The 18364-nt window shown below is 39.7% G+C and overlaps 1 protein-coding gene across 2 annotated transcripts in view; it reads right to left on the reverse strand.

The window, feature by feature from the left end:
* The window catches only part of ahrra (aryl-hydrocarbon receptor repressor a), a 69325-nt gene extending 57160 nt beyond the window's left edge, over positions 1-12165 (reverse strand). For both annotated transcript variants that reach the window (XM_067486582.1, XM_067486581.1), the window contains exons 1-3: positions 11844-12165; positions 11311-11403; positions 9362-9543 (exon numbers count right to left, since the gene is read on the reverse strand). In XM_067486582.1, the coding sequence (XP_067342683.1) occupies positions 9362-9543; positions 11311-11372 (244 nt within the window). In that variant the 5' untranslated portion in view covers positions 11373-11403; positions 11844-12165. The remainder of the gene's footprint in view (positions 1-9361; positions 9544-11310; positions 11404-11843) is intronic.
* Positions 12166-18364: the final 6199 nt, after the last annotated feature.

Consider the following 18364-nt stretch of genomic DNA (forward strand, 5'->3'; position numbering starts at 1 on the left):
GTCATTCATCACTTTTCTCAGTTCAATCATCGACAGTTTGCAACTGACATCTACTAATGCCACTGAGCTATTTCTGCAAGTGGCTATGTGTTACATGTAGCTGATCTTAAGAGCTCACTGTGAGGGGAAAATTGATGGCCATTTGAGCTAAAGTGACAGCCAGTTTTTGGTTCAACAGAGTGAATCAGTATCATGACATTGGTCAGTGCTTTAAGTCCCATCTGAGATCCTTGAAAACACAACAGTGGAGGGAGACATGCTTGGCAATTCAGTGATCCTTGTTTTTACTAATTCTATTGATGACACCCTGCAATGTTAATAGCAATTCCTGTAAAACCCTCATACAGTATAGTACTTGTAATGTTGCAAAAAATACTTGTTGCAAAATGGTTTTAGTCATTCAGTTACAAAACTTTTCCTTAAGTTCAGGAAGTTATTTCCCTGCACGCAGAAAAAAAAAAAAAAAAAACATTCTGAGGCTTAATGAGTTATCAAATGGGCTTTCAACATGTGGCTTTGGGCAGGATTAAAGCCGTGGGCTATATTGCATGTTTGCATGGAGATCAAAAAACTCTATTTGTTTGTTGTGTGGGGGGATAAATATAAATTAACAATATGAAATTATTTAACGGAGGCCAAAAGGGGTGCAGTTAGGTTCAAGCATGGCTAGAGTGGCGTGCTTGTAAAAATAGCACAGTGCAAAAGAAAGCAGAACAAATGTTTGCAATAATAAGTATGTCTGCCAGTAAGCTCACTACTCAGTAACAGTAAATTTTCTACAGTTTGTACACTCGGTGATCTTTAAATATACTTGACTTCAGAGCAGCTTTCAAGATTTCTAATTGAGTGACACGATATTATAAAATATGTAAAACAACAGCTGGGGTTTGTCAGCAACCTTGCAGCTTCACTGCATGCTTAAAGTGCTTCCATAATATAATTATCAACTTAATCTCCAGAGGCTTGGGGTGCTTGTTGCTTCCCTCTGTGTCCCTCTGTGCTTCTCTTGCTCAGGCAGAGCAGCGCACTAGGCGGTAGCTGTGACAGTAATTACACTAGACAGCTTCCAACAATAGTGTTGGGCCAACAAAGGCTTCTGCTTGCTGTGCCTGAGTCCTGGCTGTCCATTCACACTCATTCAAACTCAAACACACACTCTACCCGTCTGTTCACACACACACACACACACACACCTCCCATTGCTGTGCAGCCGCCACTAGCTGTTACAGTTAGCGTCTAATGGGGCTCCCCTCTGCACTTATTTGAGTAATTCACTTATGGCCTTTTGTGATCTCAAGGGGCTCTATTGACCCTCCCAGGCCAACGCAGTACAACGCCAATCAAGCGAGTTCAGTGTCTGTGGCACGAGAGGTCAGCTACAGACAAAGCTAGTGTCGCGCCTTTGATTTAAGCAACTAATGAGTTAGTTGTGAGGATCCTGAATGCATGCGGCGGCTTCTCCATTCACAGTTGACGATGCATACAAGGGATTAATATAGCTGGCCTGTCGTGGTAGTTAACAGCTATTGTGAGGACGATTACTGCAGCATAGAGACCTTATTTGTTGGCTGAAACAAAGGGAATGTATCATATTTAAACTGAAAATTAACATTTACACTGGAAATGTTTTAGCTGGCCATACGTTCACCTCTGTATTTAGCACGGAATTACACACATTGCATGCAGAGGAAAGAGGAAGCAGAAAAGCCTGAGCACTGTCATTTAGCCTGATCACGCACTCAACAAAGCAGATGGGCATGAGAGGTGATTTTCTTTTCAAAGAGGTCAGCGAAACATATAGAAGGGCAAAAATGTTTAAGATGAAGAAAAGTGATTAAAATGGGGGAAAAGTGAGAGTCAACGTGTAACTGTATCCTCAAAATTAATATTTGAAGAACAAATAACTCTTTGCTTCAACACCACACACACATCCTCATAATCAATACATATGGTTAAATCTTAAGTGCTAAGTGATGTGTGCTGATTACTTAAACAAATATGAAGCATAAACCACTCGTAAAAAAAAAAAAACAGCTTGACCACTTCTGTGACACAAAAGTTCAAATGCTACATTTCTCCACTTTAAGATAAATGCTCAAATCAATCACAGCATTTCTTATAAAGTCCTGTAATGTAACAGCTCAGGGTGAACAAGAGCTTTTATGTTACCATAACCAGTACAGCATTGGGGAAGCTGCTCGTATCTGTCTTCGAGCTCCTGTGACATATGACACTTAACCGATATGATGGGGTGATGGCTTAATTAAGATTTGGGCTTTAATACATTGCGTGATGGAGAACTCAAATGTGCAATCCTCTGTAGCTAAAGCACCAAGAAAAAAAGCATGCAAGCATGGATTCACAGCTTGTCGAGTTGACGCTAGTTACCCGGGAAGTTTAAAAGGCTCGTTCGTGTGAATGAGGACAAGCTTCTATTCATACGACAATCGGGGGGGGGGGGGGATACACGTATGCAGAGACATTCCACACATGCATGCTTGAAAATGTGATGGCCACCTCCTGATGGCAAGAAGAAGAGCTCCTTTGTTTGTTGTTTTCCACTGAACAACATCCATTATTTTTACCGCTTATCCTTTTAAGGGTCGAGGTGGAGTCAGAGCTGATCTCAGCTGCCATTAAGCAAGAGGCAGAGTACAGCATGGACAGGTCGCCAGTCCATCATAGGGGTGACACATGGAGACTACCAACCACTCAGGTTCACATTCCCAAATGAGCCATTTACAGTCAGTAATTAATATGTATGTTTTGGACTAGGGAAGATATGAGGAGTTCCTAGAGGAAACCCAAGTAGGAAGAATATGCAAATCCACACAGAAAGTCCACTGATGCATGGCGCATGCAGACCCAGGACTTTGTAGCTGTAAGGAGGGAGTGCAAACATGAAAAAGGTAAAAGCTGACAACAGTGTGTGCAAGTCTTTAACAAAGACAATGTCCCAAACGGTGCATTTACATGGTGGAAAAAGTCCACATATACTGTCATTTGTGCTGCATGCAAACCTGTAAGGATTTAGCCAGTATCTGGAGACTGTATCTCTGTATGGCGTAACTGTGGGTGCAGTCGGACAGCTCAAAACTCAGCACAATAGTGAGCTGACCACATCCTGACCTTTCTATTGCTAAACCTGTTCACGTCATTTATAGTTTGTGTGGCATGCTGATTTATCTTGCGTCGGTGTCTTGTCTGTCTTGGGGTGGTAGGGTATAGGGAAGGAAAAAGTCTAGGGTCACTGAGAGTTTAGTAAACAAACTCTTCCTGACATGCATGTTCATCCCTGAGCAAAAAAGTCAATTCCTGAAGCAGCTATCACGCTGCAGAACTTCCCTCTTTTGGAAATCGAACTGTCAGCACTTGGTCTGACCTGATCTGATACAGATTTGCAATGAAAGGGATTAAGCTAAACAGTGATGGTGGCTTATACACATGTAATTCTCTTACAAGTGTTAAGAATAAGAACCTAGATTGATTGAGCGATAGATAAATTGCTTTTCTTCTTCCCCTTCTTCCTCTATTAGACGACGGTGACTTAGTTACAAAACAGTCTCCTGTCTGCTAGCTGACGTCAAAAGTGGCGTATGCCTGGCATGAGTCTGCGGGCTCTGTGGCCTTTCTCTTCCTCTTTTATTGCAGCTCACCCAGCATTTAGAGGCAGATAACACACATACTGAAACTGTTGGGAGATTAACAAGTGTAGCTCTAATCACTGATGGCTGCAGTATGGCTGGATTGTGTGTTTGTGTGTGTGTGTGTGTGTGTGTGTGTGTGTGTGTGTGTGTGTGTGTGTGTGTGTGTGTGTATCAGTGAGGCAATCAGTATACTGGGTTTCTAAATTTGACACATATATTTGACACACACACACACGCATATGCATACATACATAATTACACTCTAATCTCTCATTACTTTTGTGTGTGCGTATTTGTGTGTGTGTGTGTTCCCTGTCAACACCCTGCCTGGACCAAGCAATAAAGAAAGGCGGGACTTTGAATTAATTGAGCACTTCGAGACAGACACACTTATAAACATACCCTAATGCGACGTGGATGTATTACTACCACAGGTATTTATTTTTGGAAAGGACATTTGTTTTTGTGGTAACATTAGGAACTGTTATGATATATTTCTAGACATTGATGATTTTCAGAGCTGCGTTGCACTGAACAAGAGGATTTTCACCTTGATGATTTCTCATGGAGGGCAGAGTGCATATCTTTATTTCTTAGCACAAAAGATCCAGATGAATCATGTGTGTGTGTCTGTGTGTTTGTCCATTTATAGAGAAAAAAAAGTGCTTTCCTTGATACCCATCCAAAGTTTTAGAGGATGGTGACTGCTGTGACTGAAGCTTTAGTGTTGTTACTCCTTAAAAACACAATGGCTTTTGGCTTATCCCTTCATGAGGCGCCACAGCACAACGCGTCCTGCACGTTGATTTTGCATGTTTTTTTTTTTGTTTTTTTTTTTACACTGACTGCCCTACCTGCCGTAACCCTCCCATTTTATCCGGGCTTGGGACCGGCACCAGGGTGGCTCTTAGCGGCTAGGTGGGGCCTCACCCGGCCAGGGTCGGATTCGAACCTGTGGCCTTCTGCGTCCCAACCCATTGTTTTAACACTGATCCACCAGGCCCTCCTTAAAATGTGCACATAAAATACGACTGAACAACATGAAAAAGTATTATAAAAAACTGTGACAGTATGTAAAACCTCTTCATAAGCAGAGAAACAACCATGGGAAATTATCTGTACATGCACATGGCTCCCAACGGATCTTTATGTTAAACTGACTTGTCTATGTCTACGACTTTACAATATCTTGAAACAAGCAACAAGGAAACAGGTCAAAACAGCCCTGATTACAGTAAGACTGAAAATCTACTGAACAAGTCAGTCCAGTCTTATAAGGTGGAATGTTGCAGGATCTTGCAATTAAAGGTGAATTTGAATATTTGAAGTGGCCCTTTCTACTAAACATTTTGTTTCTGCGCAACTAAATTGCAACCAAATGTTTTTTTGGGGCGGGATTGTTATCTCTGGATGGGTTATGTTCCAACATATTTTTTAAATGAACGCAGCGCTACATTTATTAATAAACATAATTAATTTATTAAACAGTGAGTCAGATGGAGATCATATACCAATTAGTGAACCTTTTACTGATATGTTCAGTATCAACATATTTGCAACTTGACATTTATGCTAATTGTTAGGATACAGTATACCCATTAAATTAATAGAAAATATAATCTACCTATAATAAGTTAAATAAATTTACATTAGCAGTTTCCTTGTAGGTAATGTTTTTTAGAAGACAGGGTTGTTTAAGGTGTTGCCTAAGTTACAGACAATAACAAATCCTCTGTGGGTAGAAGCCAAATGGTTGCAGTATATGCCACAAAACCTGGTTCCAGTCCAGCTGGGGACCTTTGTTACATGTAAAGCCCTTATTCTCTCTCCTCATGTTTCCTGTATTGTTTTTCACTGACACATATCAAATTAAGGTTAATAAATGCATCCCCCCCAAAAGAAACCCTAAATCTTGCTCTTGTCCACCAATCAACTTCACAACAAAAGGTTCAAGTCAATACTGAGGGTACAGAAGCTGTTGTACCAGAAGAGCGGAAGCATACATCTGATCCCCAGTGCAGTGCCATGAAGGTCAAGACCTGAGATGTTGACAGATGCCATCAGACTCGCCTCGAAGAAGCACACAACATCAAAGCGTACTTTAAAAGCAGGTGTCCAAAGGCACAGAAGTGCCGAATGAAACTTTTCTAGTCACTCTGGGCACATAGCCCCATGGTTATACTTGGGTGACACACTGTGTATTATAAGAGAGACAGGTGATAAGCCAGTGATATACAACCCACACAATATCAACCACTCACTGCATTTCACACCACAAACAAAGGCTACAAAAGAAATGGCAACATGTCGTGCCACAACACGACAAGGAGGAAGGTCTGACCCTTATTATGTAGTCTCTAGGTTCTCTGTTTTAAACTGCCATCTGATTCCAATCACAAGCACTGATGACTTTTAGCCTTGTTAGAGGCTGTGTCAGTTCATATCAGTCCAACACGCATCGGAGCAACAGGGGATAAGGCAGAGGTAAGTAGGAAAGAAAATAAACAGAGAAACAAATTACGGAATGCGATTAAAGGTGGAAAGAACACAAAACGTGTGTCACATTCCCTTGAAAGTTATCCACCAACACGCTTTCAGCATCACACATTTTGCACAGCGAAAGAATCTCTCTACAAATTGCTTTTAATTACCTCTTTCCGTCTAAAAAAAATATGACCGGAACCTGATTAAATATTCAACTATAGCAAATTGTAGTTTCTAAGATAAAAAGCAGTGAAGCACAATAGTAGAGAACAGACTCAAACAACATACACCGGAGGAGAAATAAAGGCAATCGGGGCAGAAAAACAAAGGAAGAGGGATAGTTAATCCTTAGGGTAAATATTTAACAAGCTCAGCAATTACAGCGAGGTCAGAGACTTAACATGGAAGAGTGAACACACACACACACACACATTTTTACATGGACCTACTTGCTTAGGAATCTGTCTACAAATGCTGAAAATATAGATTCCCTGACCTAAAATAGTAATTAAACAAGAACCAGGGGGCAAAGAACTCTACATCATCTTTAGGCTATGAAATGATGATTGTAATTTACAATTATTATTTTTTGAAGGGGTCATACCCTCTGGACTTGGCCCATTTTCACTGGCTCAGTGTGCTTTACCTGTATGCTAACCCATTTGAAAAAGTTTCCATGCAGTGGAACTTGATGGAACTTGATAACTAGCTTGATAACAGTTTGATTGTAGGCACCTAGAGATTGTTCCTTCTGCAGTGATCTTTATTATATTTTCTCATATCCAAACATCCTAACTTTTATTGTATATTCAAAGTAATTATTTGCATCCTCCATACACATTACACAAAACCTTATAAAAAGGGAAACTATGTGGTACAACATCAGAATCGTAATTTCTTTCCAGCTGTGGAGGCATGTGAGATACCACATTTTATCTCATTGTACTGTACCTGTAAACACGCCACACTTGAATTTCATGGAATATGATGATCAAGGGAAACTTGGGAAGGAAATCTGTCTGTTGTTGCTTTTTATTTACACACACACACACACACACACACACACACACACACACACACACACACACACACCACCTAGGGGTATATTTGCATATAGTGCATAAGTACACACAACTCACTGTGCTCCACCCATGAACAGTCACGCAAAGGAGACTCTCTGGTGACTCCAAAACCACCTACTACACTTTCTGTGAATCCTCTAACACACTAGGTATGAAATAGCTGTAAGTGTCTGAAAAAGGAGTAGAGAAAGTTATTTAAAGTATGTAATTTATATTATGAAAAAAACGTATGATGCAATCCAAGCTGAAGCTAAATCCTTATCCCTCTAATGACAACTAACTTAATTGGATAGGAGAAGTGACTCAGTAGCAACTTCTCACACATCCCCCTCCCTGTGGACAAAATGGATAACTGCACCAGATACAAATAGACATCATTCTTCCTCTGTGAAACTGTTTATAAAGACAAATGAAACTTTAAGTTGCAGGTTTTCAGTGAGTGACTCACAGTTTAAAAAGAAAGGTGGGGAAAAAAGAGACAATTATGACTGTTGTTCCAAACCACAGGAAGGATGTGGAAATCTACTTGTTGCACTTCTTAAGATTTCTCCAGAAAACCTATGGCCATGCTCCATGTTTAAATATGAGTGGAAACAAAACAGAAATTCCAAAACCAAAAGATTTGACCAAAGGGAGGGAGGGCAGTGATTGTGGACATACACAGAGCCAAATCCCTCATGTTCCACTCTAATTAATTTCATTAGTGTGGCATCAAAAGGCAGCTAAGCTGCTCTCTGCTGCCACTGATAACAAGGCACCCAGCAGAGGTTTTGGCATCAAAGTGTGTTGAGAAAAGAGAATATATTTCAAGTTAAATCACATCTTTACTATTCAATTTTATGTTTAAGAAAGCACTGTAACACAGGACCATTCCAACACATTCATATGTGACCAAATCTTCTTTTTCAAACGTTGCCCTTTACTGCACCCGGCATCGCTCCTCATTACGGTGGCGGTTGCACCCTTAATCTCTGCATTGGTTCCTATTCAGGACAGGCACCTTTAACAAGTCTGATTAGCACTTGTTCTGCAACTGTGTGTGATGGCTAACTTAAATTAGTATTCCAGGTAAAGCACCTGAGTGTGTGCATGGGTAAAGCTGCATGACCTCGGCCAAGAGAGTGTCAGTTGGTGTGTGCCATGCCAAACCGAGGCAGCGGATGATGGAGATTAAGGGTATTGTAAGGATCAGAGAAGGAGAAGGTGAAAGGGGAGACCCCCATGTGTAGAAAAGGAGCTTCAAAACTCTCAGCTGGTCAGAGGCTTACATCCCTTTGCCAGCTCAAGAAAACAGCTTTCAATGAGGAGCTTTCAGCCCCCAGGACCAGGAAAGTGGCGAGCTACCTCCCTACAGGCTTTCCTTTCCCCATCACCCCCTTTTAAATTAATCATATGCATTTACTCAGTATAAATGTGGGACGAGTCTTTGTTTTTATAGAGCTGTCACATCCAGGCCCCCTTGTTGGTAAGGCAGCCAGCACGGCCACCAGCAACAAATTACGTTCCAGAAATGGCACATGAATATTTGAAGTGCACTGTGGTGCATCACAAGCAGAGAAAATTAGGCATTCGGTGGATGGTGGGAGGGTGGGAAAACACGTGTTTTTCTCAATATATACTGCTTAATTTCACTTAAAGACACAAAGGTTATGACAGGGACTTAGAGTAAACGAAGAGTCAAATAGATCCTCCTATTTACAGATGCTATAACAGACTAGTTGAATATCCTGTACACGATCTTTCCATCAAACTGTGTTTGAGTTTAACACACACCAGCCTGAATGCTTGGCACGTCACAGACCTTACTTTTTCATTTACTAACAAATATCTTGAACCATTTCCAGCGAAAACTACTGAATATTAGATTCTATTGAAACGGGATAAAACTACATCTAAAGCTATTGTTACTGATACCAATAACATTTAGAATTTAAATACTAGCTTTCCACAGTCAGCCAGCATGCTGCATCATAGCCACACAGTATTATGGGTTGGACAGCCTTGACTTCTATGTCAATTCACAGCAGCTGATATCCTGTTATTAACCCCATATGTTGGTCTGATTCATAGCGTGCGATGCTCAAACACTCATACACACATAAACCTCAGCCCCTATTACTGCTAATGTTATCACTCAACCTCCTTTACCTTGGAAGAAGCTTTTGACGCGGAGGTAGGAAACTGCAAGGCGCAGCACGGACAACTTATCCAGCTTGGAGATCACATCCTGGGGAAACGGCAGCAGGCTGGCCAGCCGGTCCAGCTCGGCGTTCAGCCTGTCCCGGTGCCGCTTGGATGGGTTGGTTTTCTCACTGGCAGAAGACGGCTTCCTGATGATGAGACAATAGAGGGGATTAAGAGAGCATAGAGGGTATCAGGAGTGTGTGTGTGTCTAATTAATATTTCAATATTAATGTTTCATTGTCTTACCACATAAACACACTCACATCGACTGACTTTCTGGGTGAAGGTGGAGCAATGTCCGACTCATACGATATTAGCCTCATATTAGGATTTTAACAACATGAAAATATTCCGTTTGTACTAATTTGTCAAAAATGGCTCCCTACATTATTTGTCGGCGTTGTTTTGTAGTCGTTCTTCAACGTTAGGATACACGCCACAAACATGATCGTGTTTTGTCTGGTTAAGTAAGGTAACCACCGCACTTTGCCAACCCATGAAAAAACACATGACCAAATAAACCACAGTCTGCACAACTCCCTCTTTCTTTAAACTGTATTTCCTTTTGACTCAGCTTTCCCCAAGAGACCACGGACCGAGCCGATCCCGTTTCCTCCAATGACAACTCTGTTTATTCGATAGTTTGTTTCGTCACGCGACGAAACAAACCAACTTTCAGTCTCAAGAATGTGTCTTTGCAGCTTGATGTGAATGCTGTAGCTTTACAATAAAGGAAAATATACACTGTGCACTGTGACCGTCAGCAACTGGCGATATTAAAGCTGTACACTGGATACACGGCACAATCCTTGTCAGTGTTGTAGAGAATAAGAAATGCTCCTCAAGCACAAAGTTATTTGTGTATGTTAGTATGGTGGATCACAGCTTTACCATCTGTACTTAAAATAATCTGCATGGAATTCTCATCTCCAATTTATATAGCTGAATGTTTCTAATCTCCACAGAGACAATATTTCTACAACAGTGCTTTGACCTTTTTTACCACAACGACGCCACTAACAATCCCATTTTCTACTTGTTAGTGTTAAAAAAATATACAAAGGAAAACATCTGGTTATTTAGCTTAATATATTTTAAGTCCAACAATACACATAAGACCTCCAAATTGCTTTTATTTTGACAATGAAGCAATAGAAGATTAATCGATAACTAGAGGCATGGAAATGGAAACTTCAAACTCCTAAAATGTCTAGTGGCATAGCTAGCAGGGTAGAATTTCAAAAGTACAGTATCGATTTGATGTGGCAAAGATTTCCTTTCAGATCAGCAGCAAAGGCAGCACAAAACATGAAAACTTTAAAGTGCCACAGGGCCTTGTTAAATTACCACTTCCCTCTTCAAAATGTTACATAACCTGCAATTCACTATTCATGACATCAGCTGACAAGGTTGTCCAAAAAAAAAAAAAAAAAATGTCCTAAGATCTCAAGAAGAAAGGTTAGAAAACCATAAAGAAAATGCAAACTATGACTCATAAGGCCAAAGGCGAAGATATAAATATGAAGCAAATAGAAAGTGTTGAAAAATAATAGAAGCATCTTCACTGCTAAAAACATTATATACAGATATAGATATCTATATGTCTATATGTGTGTGTGTGAAATTTTCAAAGCCTTTCATATGAAGTGCTAAATTATTTCTTTATTAATAATATGTTTGCAACCAAAACAGTGTACATTATAATTGGGTATTTTTCTGCAGTGTATATCAGATGACCTTATGTTGTCATTTTTACACCTTTATGTGGCTGTCTCTAAATGATGTCATGCCTCTCTTTATCACAGATTGACACCTGCATATTAGTCTACCATGCTAGAAAAGACACACGACACAATGTGCAACTGTGAACCACAAAGCATTATTTTCACACAGGTCGCATACTAGTCCTTAACTGTTTCTGGATGGGCTTCCTCCTCTTTCTGCCCGCATACATGCAGTCTCCCGGAGGGATCATGATCTCGCGCTCGGCGGAGGTAACAGGTGCGCTGTGGATGAGGTAAAGGAACGTTAACACTCTGCACTGACACGTGTTCAGAGTTGTTTATGCACATTGTGTCAATAGAATTTACTCACTGGGGTAAAATGTGCAATAAATCTCTGCATGCCGAACATTAAAGTAAATAAGCCTAATTAATTTATGCTGTAAAAATGGGAACATATAAATACCACAATATTATGCCTGTCTGATTTATCATAGAAATGAGATTTATGGTTTGATAGTCTATAAATAACTACCAAATATGCAAATCAAAATAAGATAAATAATATTACTAAATTTGTCAATTAAGTGCAGAAGACATGTTGGATCATTAGAAAATAAACCTTAAAAGAATAATACTGCTGTTAAAAAAAAAAACAAAAAAAAAAACAACAACAACAACATCACACAAGAATTAATCAAATAAAAAATTCAACATGCACTGACCCCAAATCTCTGTGGATATTAGTTAGTTCCAGTATAGTATTGACTGTTAAGCCACATTCACTTTAAGTGCAGAAAAGAGATGCGTCTCCCGGGGTGCACCGACTCGATAATGCCGAATGATAAATCCAAGTGAAATCAAATAAACCGGAGAGGTCCCGTACGAGCTCCGAGCTGATGTTTTCATCAGCTTTGCACTGCTCGGGGCAGATGTTGGCTGATGCTTTATACCCAATTGAGTCGCCTTCACTTCCTTGCGTTTCAGGTGGCGGATTCCTCTGAATGACATGTCGAGCTCTTCGCACGCAACTCTCTGCCTCACAAACCAAGCGCCAGCGCACAGCAACACACACACACATAACCATGAGGCTTATGCTGCTTTCAGGTGCGCTCTGAAAAAAGGACTTATCATTTTTCGACTTTATTTGTGCTATAAATAGATCTATAAACATGTGGGCATTCTTTTTACAGCTTATATTAGTAATAACAGAGTATTCGGACCTAGGCTATTGTTTGTTTCGCCTTTGTCAGTTGTATTTATACATTGCCTCACATTTAAAAAAAAATTAAAAAATTCTCTTCATACTGTCACTATTGGATTTGATTTTCTTACAACTGAATAAAATTGACATGCTCCATATTTTGTTGAGCAACAAGGGTTAGAGTTGATGCCTTTTCCATTTGAAATCCTTTTTTTTTTTTTTTTTTTTTAATGTCTAACTAATTTGTGTTTTTACTAGGCGTTCGTGAAAGTAGCAGCAATTCAATCCGACCCGTGTGTACACACACATCCACACACACATTTTGTGAGCAGTACGATAGGAGGGATCACACGCGAGGGCCAGCAAAGGCATAAACCTCCAGATTCAGACGGAGGCTGCGCTCGCTCTACAGCGCTCGTGCTCCGGAGGATTTCCCTACAGGCAGCCGTAATAGAGAATGTTATTTGACAAGACGACGTTGCGTTGAAGGGGACTGGGTTGTTTCTTACTAACAATGACTTCAGTGATGTAGCTTTCAGAAACAACACACAGCTCTATCTCGGGCGGATTATGTCATGGATTTATTAAGAAACTCAAAAACTCTCACGGTTTTTTGGCTGCGTCGAGCTCGTTACAGATACCGGGAAATGCGATGTTTATGCCTTCAAAACAAAACTGTGAACGTGCCCTGTGTGATACCTTACGCGATGGGATACAATCAAACAGTTATTTATTAAAGTTGTGTGCAGTTTGTGTTCCATAACGTTCCTTTGTGTTCTACAGGAGACAAACGTGTGAAATAAACGCCTCTCATCTTTTTTTTTCCTTGTAAATGTTATTACCGGAAGTGTTCTGACGCAACTGACGTATCACCTAAGTGACAATACTCTTTCCGGATATTAAAATACCACATTTTACCCAAAACTAAATCAATTAATTTCCGACTAATACATGATTAAAAACCTGTCCAATGAATCTCTCAGATTAACATTCGGCTTTGAAAACAGTACGTGTACTGAACCAACAGAACATGTTTTCTTCTTTTCACTCCCAACTGTATTGGAGACAAAAGGAACAATGGTTTCAACAAAAGGATTTGTTGATTTTTGTTTCAAAAATAAAAAAAAATAGAAATGTGTTCATTTAATGTGTTATTAACACTATGCCCATATATTGTATAAATATAAAAAAAAACTATTTTAAAAAAAAAGCTATTTTAATGCTTTCCAGAATGAATATGGAACATACTGTAAATACTTGACATCAATTGAAAATCTGCAAAGAACTGGTAAAATGTGTAAAACTGCACAATTTAAGTTGAAGACCTGCTATGTGTATTTACTAATATTTCCATATACTTTAATGTTTCTTTGGTGTTGTCTTGTTTTATCATTTGATGCACTGACTTATTCATTTACACATTTAAATATTTCAGATAACATTTCAACTAACTTCCTTAGTTTGTAAAACAAAAACTAACTGTTTTTGTATTTGATACATTCAGAAGGGTTGTTGGTCTAAAACCTGAGTGATTTCTCACCTGTGTGGTGATTGAGGCTGCTACAAATAAATGGCAGGGGACAATAATCATTCTTAATAGTTGTGAAAATGTTATCCCAAACTCTAGACTCTGTAGTTGGTATTTCTCCAACAGCAAAACAGCTGGACAACAGCATCCCATAATCTGATTATACATTTCAACTAACATTAGCCTAATTTAACATTAGAAACTTTAAACCTAAATGATGTTTTTCATCTCAGAGACATAGCAGTTCTGCACAGCTATGTCTTAGCCCACGGCCCTGTTGTTTGTACATCATGTACAGGAGTAATGCTGGATGTTCTAATCCCGGATATGGTTATGTGGTTAAGTCACTTTTTAAACCCCACTTGAGAAATGGAAAAGAAAAGCAAGAACCTAGGAAGGTGAAAGTAAACTAAAAATAGTCTTTAAACTAGTGCTGATGTGTCAGCCTACTTTTAGCCTCCTACTCCTCTTTATGCTAACTTTCAGATCACTTAAAACCCTTTGTCCTTAAAACAAATTAGGTTCCTATTTACCAAAGAAACATCAAGCAGGGAAGTGAAGAGAACTGGCAGGGGCACACATATTATTCAGGGTAACAGAGCAAATGTTAAGTTATTTAGTCCAAATTATATAGTTGCAGAGCCCAATAAAAAGTGAAGTCTCATTGCCCACATTTGAATTGGTCGGTTATTCCATGCTTAGGGGAATGGACTAGTGGAACTGACAAGTTCCTGCTCCTCAATAGGTTTGAGATAATGAAGAGGTTGCCGGGACAACAAGCTAGATATGAACATAAATTCATAAAGAAATATGTTTCTCTTATAATTTTTTTTTGGGGGGGGGGTGGGGGTTGCTTGTAAAACTAAATGAAATAAGGGTACTTAAGTAGAGTATAGGCATGCATGACTTCCAGTCAGACATGACCTCAGTCTTGTATACTGCACCCCAGTGTACAAATGTATGCACTACAGATGATACAAAATAAATCCTCTAAAAACAAACAAGTTGTTGTGTAATATGCTGTATACGGTATATTGCTCTTGAATCACATGGTTTCAACTACTAAAGTTTTACTAACAATAGAAATGTTTCTGAAAAGCTCTAAGAATGTTTGTCTAACTAAAACTTCTGTCTAACTAATCTGCAAGCTAATGAGACCTTTAGAAGTCCTCAGTGATCAGATTTGCCTTTTGGCAGCCTGCTGATTGCAGAATAAATCACTGTTTAGTCACCACTTGTCTCCAATAATACCAGAACTAATGCATTCAGTATATGAGAGAAGCAGGGCAATACCTCAGTGCCTAAGAATGATGAGACAGGGATTTTACTACACTTCTAACTCCATTCTGAAGTGTAATTCTGACAATCGGATTGTACCTTTGGCAGAGCAGATAGTTTTCAATCATGGTGTTGCATCAAAGTGTTGATAGGGGTGATGTTTTATCTGTTGTGGCAGGTTGAGTTAGGTATTTGAAGAGGTCCTGTTAACACTGTCAGTGACTGCCATTAAAGATACAGGGAGCTTTGGTATCAATGCAAATCCACTGGCAACACTACCCAAGCTCATTCCAGATTAGCCCTGGCTTAGAGCTCTGCTAACACTGATGGGACAGCCCTTCGCACGCAACTGTTTGCATATGCGTGAGTGCATGTCTGTATATGTGGCTAAATACACATTTTACAATGATGACCATGAAGCTAAACAAGACTTAGTGAAAGCCATCTGCCAGGTGCAATAGTGTGGCTTTCATTGATTAAGATGTCTCTCTTAGTATCACCGTGGGGTTTCAAGAGACATGCAGAGCTGTGACATGACAAGTCTGATTCTAATGGACATTCATAATTAATGGAATGGTCAATATCGGAAAGTGCCAAACACATACACTCATTTCATTTCTGTCGCTGTCATTTAGGGTGAGTTGTTTTTGTCACGATTGCTCAAGTGAGCAGCAAAGTTACTGGACGAAACAAAACAGACAATATAAAATACAGCTTATAGTGTGCACGTTGCACACAAATAAGCGCACACTATTTGGAAAAAAGTGGGATTAATGGTGTTGTCCTATAGACATTACTCACAAGGGATAAGACATGTTCTAGAGATCCTGTAAGAACAGAAAGGACATATGTTTTGAACCTTGGATGCTGCAGTAGAATACTATGCACATATACTATACACTCATGCCTTTGTGCACACAAAAACACTGCACTTTCCTCTGTTTATATTAACACACATGTAGAAATGCTGACTAAGACCCTAAAGTGTTTAATAACATGACTGATCATTAGACTATGAAGCTCAAATCCACTCCATGTGACCAGAGGAGTCAGGGATCAAACCAGCAACTGTGGGACTGATGAACGGCCGCTCTAATAATATCTATTGTTAGAGTAGGCCAACACCTTTAGTCCCACTTTTTACAAGATGACATTTAGAAATCATAAAACTGTCTAATTGACTAGAGTGTGTCTGAGTCGGTGTAGAGGTCACGAATAATCCAGGGTCACTAAACAATGCTGCGGCTTTAAAAGTGTTCACTCCAGAGCACCTATGCAAATAAGAATAAAATTTTGGATATGGATAGAATTTCATCCCATGCTAGTGTAACAGTTTATTGTGCAGTTCAGTGTCAGTATTTTGAGCATCACATAAGGAGTTTGTGTTTTGCTGGCAAAGGTAAAGTCTTGCTGTGCAGCATCACTCAGTGGAGACGCATCAAACTCGTGCTTTGCCGTCACGTTTCTTTCAGCCCTGTATCATGAGCTGCGTCAATCGGTTTTGGAGACAAAATTGAGTGTTGGGACTCTGTGGGGATAATCTTTTGTTGACATTTGGATTTGGGTTTTTCAAAGGTTTTTTATGGTCAGAACGTGGGTCAGAGGAAGGTTGACTTCCTCCTCTGCTCCCCTCAATCTCTGTGTAATCTGCTCCATCACATGTCTGAGCTTTTGTTTGTGTCCACACAGAAAAAGATGGAGACAAAGATATGATAATGGCTACAATGTTGTGTAATACCCGGAATGCGAGGAAACCCTGCAAGCAAGTGAGTCACTTCTGTTAAGAGCAATGTTACCAGTGTGATGTAAATGTAATGTCAACAACTGTTTGTATAAACTTAATTTGCACAAATATGGAGAACTGTGTTTAACAATTGTTGCAAAGCTGATGGATGACAGTTATAAAGGCTTAGTCCTCCAATCCCTATTTGCCACTAAATCACAGACCAAGCCTCAAATTCTTTCATGTTCGTGACCACCACCTTTTAAATTCAACACACATGCACACAGAGTAATAAAGCCATTGCCCTAGGTGATGTACATCTGAAAGCCGCACCGGCTTGTACAGCCAGAGGCCGATGGCCACAAAGTGAATGTCATAGTAGTGGCAGCTTTTGGAGATGACTCTGGAATGATGGGAGGAAACCGCTCTATAGCCGACAACCCTCTGTAAAATAGGACCCCACTAGTGGCTAAAGTAAGTAAAGTACCAACCCAGAATTTTACCTGTACTTAGTGGAGAAAATTATAATCCATACATTAAAACACAAAAATGACTAGTAAAATCCTAAATAGAGTAATTTACCATATTACTAGTATAATATGTGGAATTTGTGTGTTCGCCCTGTGCTCCAAATTAAAATGAGTTTGGCAAAAAAGTATCTTATTATGGAGTGTAGCAGTGCACTCGTGGCATTATGGCAATGCCAGACCCAAGTGAGGAAACTGCGAGAGGGATGGACTAAACAAAACCCGTTTATTGGAAAAACACTCAATGATGAACACGAAGCGCTTCTAACAGGAGGGTACGAGAAAAGGCAAAACAAGCCATCAACTCAACTGAAACTAGGACCGAAAAACTACCGGAGTGAAAAAAAAAAAAAGTTAACCAAAATAACACTAGTGAAAAATGGCTGAGAAATAAAATTAAACGCTGATGTGAAACATAAACTGCTAAACCCAAAGGCACACTGCAAAATAGGGAAACTAATAAACAGAAAATCCCCCTAACAAAATAAGACATGGATGAGAAACACAAACAGTACTGAACATTAATCTGCGGGGTAACTCAGGAAACAAAATACACAATACACAAGCAACTAGGCTTAAATATAAACTATGAACTAAAAGATGTATGCAACAAAAAATAAAGAGCAGGTATTAATAACTAAACAAAATTGGACTCACACCTAAGGGACTAAGAACAAAGCCTACCAAAAATGCACACACACAAAATTAACTAGGAGACAGGATGGGAAACAGCCCAAACCTCAGACCAAAGAGTCCAATATTCAGGAGTCAGGATTGCTACGATCAGGTAAACCAAGGGTTCAGCACATTGGCTGGGAGTGAGGAGATGAGGATCTGGCAGGGAACTGTGGGGAAGGCTGGACTTAAATAGTGAGGGTGAATTGACTATTACTTGAAAGACTGGGCCAAATTTGTTGAAGCATAGCAGACAGTAGAAGAGCATAGTGGAGCAGGGAGGAGGAGGGCCAGGCGGAGCAGTGTGGATT

The sequence above is a fragment of the Channa argus genome, chromosome 19 (assembly GCF_033026475.1).
Source record: "Channa argus isolate prfri chromosome 19, Channa argus male v1.0, whole genome shotgun sequence".
Taxonomy (NCBI): Eukaryota; Metazoa; Chordata; class Actinopteri; order Anabantiformes; family Channidae; genus Channa; species Channa argus.